The sequence below is a fragment of the Nematolebias whitei genome, chromosome 19 (assembly GCF_014905685.2).
Source record: "Nematolebias whitei isolate Nwh7 chromosome 19, NemWhi1, whole genome shotgun sequence".
Lineage (NCBI taxonomy): Eukaryota > Metazoa > Chordata > Actinopteri > Cyprinodontiformes > Rivulidae > Nematolebias > Nematolebias whitei.
The window spans coordinates 38,573,626-38,580,921 of NC_056516.1; the positions used below are offsets into that span (position 1 = coordinate 38,573,626).

At 37.9% G+C, this 7,296-nt stretch overlaps 1 protein-coding gene across 1 annotated transcript in view; it reads right to left on the minus strand.

Moving 5' to 3' along the window:
• eloa (elongin A) overlaps positions 1 to 3,380 on the minus strand; it is an 11,034-nt gene extending 7,654 nt beyond the window's left edge. Inside the window, exon 1 of the mRNA XM_037693453.1 lies at positions 3,287 to 3,380. Within this exon, the coding sequence (XP_037549381.1) occupies positions 3,287 to 3,358 (72 nt within the window). The 5' untranslated portion in view covers positions 3,359 to 3,380. The remainder of the gene's footprint in view (positions 1 to 3,286) is intronic.
• Between the last annotated feature and the right edge of the window lie 3,916 nt (positions 3,381 to 7,296).

Here is a 7,296-nt window from a genome sequence, read left to right on the forward strand (position 1 = left end):
GATCAGGGTCCTGTGGTGGTCTGGATCAGGGTCCTGTGGTGGTCTGGGTCTGGATGCAGAAAGGTCTGTTGCCTTCAAGGACCGCATGTTTTCCAGGAACGTCCGAGTGCTTTTCACCCAAACGATGTAAACCAACGTTCTGCTCACAGACTGAGGGAACAGGACGGGTCCTGGACCTACAGCTCAGACATGTCTCCGGGACGACCCGCACTGTTGGACACCTGAGCACGTGTTTGTGGAGAGAAGGGACAAAACACCACCTGAAACTCTTCATCACTCCTCATCATCAGGACATCTTTAAGTGTTGAAGGAACAAAGAGCCACAAACGTGTTTTAAAGGGCAGGAACGAGTGGATACGAACAAAGAAAACACATTTCTTGATTCACTGTTTGTAATGAAAACGTCTAAATTTAAATTTTTATGTATTTTAACTTTATTTACTATTTACATGTGTTAGTGTAAAAATAACAGAAAGCAGTAAAGTTGCTAATTGGATGATCCAGAATGAATGAATAGGATTTAAGCTGTCAAACATGACCTTATACAAACATGTAGAGTAAATTATAATAAATATTTTATTATATATTAATATTATATATTACTATTTATGTAATTATATATAAATATATAACAACGTATTAAAAATAAGGTAAACATGAGGTCTGATCCTTCTGGTCCCTGAACGCGTCTCACGCAGCAGCACTGCTTTGTTACACATCAGCAACAAACAAAGGCGAGTGTGGACACGGTTCACCTGCATTAATATTCAGATCGTTTTACTAATGAAACACCAGACTGAGCTTTAGCTGCTGTTCAGCTTCGGTTAGCGGAGCAGGGGAAACATTTCAGGCCTTTAGCCGCAGCTCGGACTCTTCTGTCCGCACCGACGTGAGTTAGCCTAGCGGCTAACGGCTACTTGACCCAAAGCTCGGTCCAGAGACGGGTTCTGTTCGTGTTTGTTGTTTGTGTTTATGAAGAGTGGTAAACAAGCCGCGGCTGGCCGGTGTAACATGCTGGCATGAATGAGTTAAAGCTGCTAACCAGAGCTAAACAGGTCGGTTAGAACAAGTTTAGGCTAATAAATATTGTGACGTATGCGCGATGCCTTCATGGACTGTGGGAAATGTTCGTACTACACGTTATTCACTTGTTACAAATAAAATTAATAACAACAAAAAAAGTTTTATTCATCTAAGAAATTTAAAATGAGCGTGTTAAATCCAAATAAATACTCTTAATTTTAAGTTATTGTTTTACTTGTAAAGTTTTAATAAATATTGATTTGTGTACAGCACACGTTACAGTATTTAATATCCATTCAAGCTTTATTTAGACGGTAAATCCCATTGAGCCTCCAGGACTCAGTTACAAGAGAGACCTGATTACATTTAATAATGTTCCAGATTTCTTGATTTATTTAGACACAGTTTCTTTCTTGTTTGGACTGAACGGTTGTTCTGTGACACGTAAAGAGTGAAATTAAATGAAATGCACGTCAACATTAGAAGCAAACGATAATATTTTGAGGAAAATAACTGATGAAGATTCATAAAATCAATAGAGATAAAACTTCCTGCTTGTTGGAGGACTTATAGAGCTGAAAATCAATTTCCCCACACAAAATAAAATTAAATATCATTTGATCAAACTTTGAATTAGGGAACAAATATTTAAAAAGTTTAAATTTTTTACAAATGAGCATTTCTTTTATTAGTTAAACAAACATTAAATCAGATTGTGCTGAACTGGGATGAATTAATTTTTATCTGAATTGATTTAGGTTTTATTACAAGCAATACATTTGTTTTTTATGCTTAAATATGTAATTTGGACGTTTTTTCTTCAGCAGTGATGTCAATTATTCTGCAATTATTTCAAACTATAAAGTTTTTTTTCCTATTTTCTTAGTATATTGTGATATTGTAACACTTTGTCATTGTATATTTTTCTATGAAAATTACAGTTTAATCAATTTATTACACCTAAACTTTCTATTAACAATCTAAACAATAGTTGTTTTACTTATAGACACTTTTATATTTACGGTACTCTTTTTAAATTCACACATTCTCAAAATTCTTGGTCATTTATTTACAGCAGCTTTCTTTTATTATTTATTTTGACACACTTCAGTGGGAAATCACCAAGCAAAGGTTTAATTAGATCAAATGTCTTATCTGAAGGACAAAAGTTTTATTTCTCCACAGCTTCAAAAGACAAATTGGACTTTATTTGGACTTCGTCTTATCGGATCGGTTTGACCCGCGCAGCGTTTGGAGGAGTTTCCACCTTCAGATGTGAAGTCTGGGCCCACCTGTGCAGGCGGGGGCTGCTCGGTCACCTGTGAAGTGTCGCAGCCTGTTTTGGTCACATGACTCACCTGGAGCCTCACCTGAGGCCTCCTCCTCTCCCAAACCAGAACGTGGACATTACTGTCCGGTTTTATTAAGTTTAGCCAGCTAATCAGAAATGTAAGGTTTAATCACGTCTCGAGTATTAATTAGGCTCGCACAGCTACAAACTTCAAGAAGAAAAAACACAAATTAAATTTATTTTTCACTTTTTGAGGCTTTAACCTTGAAAACAAACCAGTTTCAGACTAATGATGCTGCTGGTTCGAAGTCTTGTTGCTTGGAAAAGAAATAATATTTTTATGCCTAACCAGTTTTTCATCACTGTATGAAGATTTGTTGTTTTTCCAGTTTTTTAACAGACTTAATCTAATGTTCCGTTTTATTATCCACGTTTACAGATATTTTTTTATCTTCTTTTTTTTTAATCAGGATTTGTGATGTCAGTTTGACACATAAAACATCTATAAAAACTAAAACATGACATCCATGTGTCTTGTTTTTATCAGGATTACCATAATCTGAACATTTTGTTTTACGTGGTGCATTCAGGTATCATCCTGAAAATCGGAGATTCAATGAGACTAACCTGTATAAATAAAGGTTGAATGAATTCTACAAGAACGATTAAAACGATGACAAAATAACAAATACTGAGCCTAAATTTTCATGGTAAACGTTAATAAAAAATTTAATTCGTTGTAAATGTTTATGTCATAACAAATATGATTTATTTAAATTATAACATTTTCTTTTAGCCGCGAGTCCTGAGCTAGTTTCAGAGGACGGAGCCAGACGGCGGTCCTTGAACGCAACATTAAAACAACCGTTGCTCATTTTTTTCGTTTTAACGTTTTTCGGTTTTGATCGTTTCGCGGTGAAAACGGTCGTTAACGAACACGAACCCGTCCGTTTGGATCGGGTCAGCGGTTACCTTTCGAGGCTCCGGACAGTCCTGGATCCGGGTCTGAAGTCTCTCCACTGTTTCCAGCAGCTGCTCCGCCATGTTTACTGCTGGTACCCTGTCCCCCGGAAACGGTTCCGCGGTCCGGGCGGGGAGGAGAGGCCCGGTCCGGGGACGACTTCCGCCGGTCCTGGTTCCGAAAACTTTATTACAGTAATGTTGGTTATTTGGGGATCAAACTTGATCTCATGTTTCTAAAGTTTAAAATGTCATATAAAAATAATAATAATTTTATGTTTTAACCTTTTAGTTTTATAAATATACAAAGATTTTTCATGTCATTCTCATCACGTGGTACATGAGGTGGAACGAAACTGTTCACAGGGTCCCAGTTACATCCAACAACATGTAAATAAACCCAGTGATAAGATCCAAGACGTGAATTAATTTATGCTGCCGTCACTAAACTAAGAATACAGTAATGAACGAAACAGCAGCACGAACATGAGTCTGTGTGAGCAACGAGGACCAGTGAACAGCAACATGAAATAATCAGCAGCACGAGATCAGCAGCATGGACAGTCAGCAGCACATATCAACAACCAAGTAGTTTTATAATTACAGTTGGTCTTTGATGGATTTTTGCAACTATTGTTTTTAGTCTTTTGCAGCTTTTAGCTTCTAGCTAATGTTTTGCTACACTTCTCTTTTAGGTCCCATTTGATAGCTTTTAGCTAGCTTTTTGCTACTTTAGACTTGTAGTTAGACTTTTGCTACATTTCAGCTATAGCATTGTGCAGTTTTTAGCTACTAGCTAACATTTTGCCACACTTATCTTTTAGGTCTTTTTGTACATTTAGCTTTTAGCTAGCCTGTTGCTACTTTAGGCTAGTTGTAACTAGACTTTTGCTACATTTCACCTATATATAGCATTTTGATACTTTTAGCTTTATACTAATGTTTTGCTAAACTTATATTGTATGTCCCATTTTGCACATTTAGCTTTTAGCTAGACTTTTGCTACTTTAGGCTACTTTTAGCTAGCCTTTTGCTACATTTCCCCTATTATCCACAACTTCCTCTGGATCAATAAAAGTTTTATCTTATCTTTTAGATAGTGTTTGCTACTTTTAGCTTCTAGCTAATGTTTTGCTACACATCATTTAGGTACAATTTTTATACATTTAGCTTTAAGCTAGCCTTTTGCTACTTTAGACTTGTAGCTAGACATTTGCTATACCCCTACTAGCATTTTTAGCTTCTAGCTAATGTTTTAGAGTTTTAGCCAGCATTTTACTACCTTTAGATTTTAGCTGTGGTTGTTACTTGTGGCCTTTGGTTAGCATTTAGTATTTTTTTAGTATTTAGCTATGATTTGGTACAGTTAGCATTTAGCTAGTGTTTTGCTACTTGTGGCCATTATCTAGCATTTTATTACTTTTAGATAAGATTTGATAATTTTAGCTGGCATTTTACAATTTTGAGCTTGGATTTGATACTTTTAGCTTCCAGCTATAGTTTAGCTACATTTTGTGTTTATATTGCCTTTTGCTAAATCTAGCATTTAGCCAAATTTTGCTACTTTTAGCCTTCAATTGGTGATTCATAATTTTAGCTAGCATTTTACTTTTATAGCTTTTAGCTTGTGTTTTGCTACTTGTGGTTTTTAGCCAACATTTAATTTATTTTAGCATGTAGCTAGGATTTGATACCTTTAGCTAGTGTTCTGCTACTTGTGGCTTATAGTTAGCTTTTAGTTCCTTTTGGGTTTTTAGCTAAAATTAAATACTTTTAGCCTTTAGTTAGGATTTGATACTTTTAGCTTCTAGCTAATGTTTGGTGCATTTAGCTTTTTGATCACCTTTTGTGGCTTTTAGTTAGTTTTTTGTTGCGTTTAGTTTTTTGCTAGATTTGTTTCTGTTATCTAGACCTCAATACTTTTAGCTAGTGTTCGTGGTCTTTTAGCTTTAACAGCTTAGTTTCAGCTTCTTCAGTAGATTTCAGCTGTCGTTCAGCTCTGAGTTCTCTCTGCGGTTTAGTAGAAACAACTTTTACATTTTATGTTTGTAAACATGGAAGACCCAAAAACAAACAAACAAACAGCTTCAGATCTTCTGTTTGTTTTAGAAGGAACAACTTTGGCAAAGAACGCAGATCAACAGGAGGAGAACCAGAACAAAACCTGAAACCTCCACAGCCCCCCAGGAGGAGGAGGAGGAGGAGGAGGAGGAGGACGAGGACGAGGAGGAGGAGGGGGGACAGCTGGGATATTTTTGGGAAGGGAGGGCGACGAGGAGGCTCTATTTGGAGATGGAGGAGGAAAATGTCTGACGGACGATGAAGACTACGTCAGAGTTTTGTTTAGATACACACACATACACACATACACACACACTCTCACACACACACTCTCACACTGTCACACTCTGACACACACACACACACACACTAACACACACACTCTCACACACACACTCTCACACACTCTCACACATACACACACACACACACTCTCACACACACACTCTCACACACACACTCTCACACACACACAGCCCTCCTGCAGACGGACAGAAGGACGAAGAGGAAACTTGGAGGAAAGAAAAGAAACGAAGGAAAAGAAAGAAAAGGAAAGAGAGGCGCCGGAGACGGAGGTGAGATTTGACTTCTTCAAAGTTCTGGTCCAGAAAGTTCTGGTCCTGGTTCTGTCTCCTGACCTTCAGTCGTTGCTGTCGCCCTTTGAAGGGATTTTATAAGAATGAATAAAAACATTCAGCAGGCGAACGCTGAATGTTTGTTTGTTTGTTTGTTTGTTTGTTTGTTTACTGCAACGTGTTGGGTAACATTGTTTTGATTTTTGTGCTTTGGGTTCATTTTAAAGAAACGATCAGCTGCAATGTTCGTTTTATTTTTATCCGAGAGTCGCGGGTCGGAATGAAGCTTTAAATAAATCATACACATCTGAGAAACAAACAAACAAACAAACAAACAGTTAAATAAACCCAGAATCAGTCGGCTGCTTCTGTCAGTTAAAATAAATAAAAGCAGAGCCTGAAGAGGAAGCTGCTGTTTGTTAACAAACAACTTGTTTAAAAACGCTGAGCAGAATCAGATGTTCCAGAACCAGAACGGACCTGAAACCCTGAGGGACACCTGAGGAGACACCTGGGGACAGGTGAGAGTGGGCGGAGCTAGAGCCGACAAAGAAAACAATAAACATCCATCATCTTTACCCACTTCTTCCTTTTTGGTTCACGGGGGTCTCTGGGGCCCATGTCCAGCAGTCACTGTGTGAGAGGGGGGCTGGGGGGGGCACACCTGGATCTCCTTCTTTCAAACTAATTATTAACGTCTATTTACTTTTAACAACACGTTTTATATAAAAACACACAACCTGTAGAAAATAAGACAAAAGTTTATGAACATTAATCTAAATAAGCACGTGCAGGAAGTTCAAAAGAAAAAAAATATTTTTGTGCTTTGTAACAGATTTATAAAAGTAACATTTATTAAAAACATAAACCAACATGAAAAATAATAAAACAAATGAAAATAGTTCAGTTAAAAACAAAGAACGAATAAACCAAAAGATTAAATCTTTCTAAATGTTAAAGAGTCACAAACAAAACGTTTGTTTATTAACTCATCGTGCTGAAGATCTGATGAAGAGGAGGGTTAGAGTGAGGAAGCAGCAGCTTCTGGTTCTGATCAACTAAAGATCGTCTCCACAGATCACAAAGTGGGACCTGAGTCGAATCAATATTTTCATCAGTCATCGGGTGGAAAATAACATTTTTGGTCTGTGTTTGTGTTTCTGTTAGCAAAATATCTCAACAACTACGGGACGGACGTTCATTAAAGCCCATTAGTCGACTCAAGATGGCCGCCACAGCTAATGCCCTTAGTGAACACAAAGATGCAGCAGCTCGTCACCTTCACAGATATGAGCCGAAACACGGAGCGGTCGCTGAGAGTCATCCTGACACAGTCTGAGGGTCCGGGGGGGGGGGGGGGGGGGGGTGTGCGCGGGGGGGGGCGGG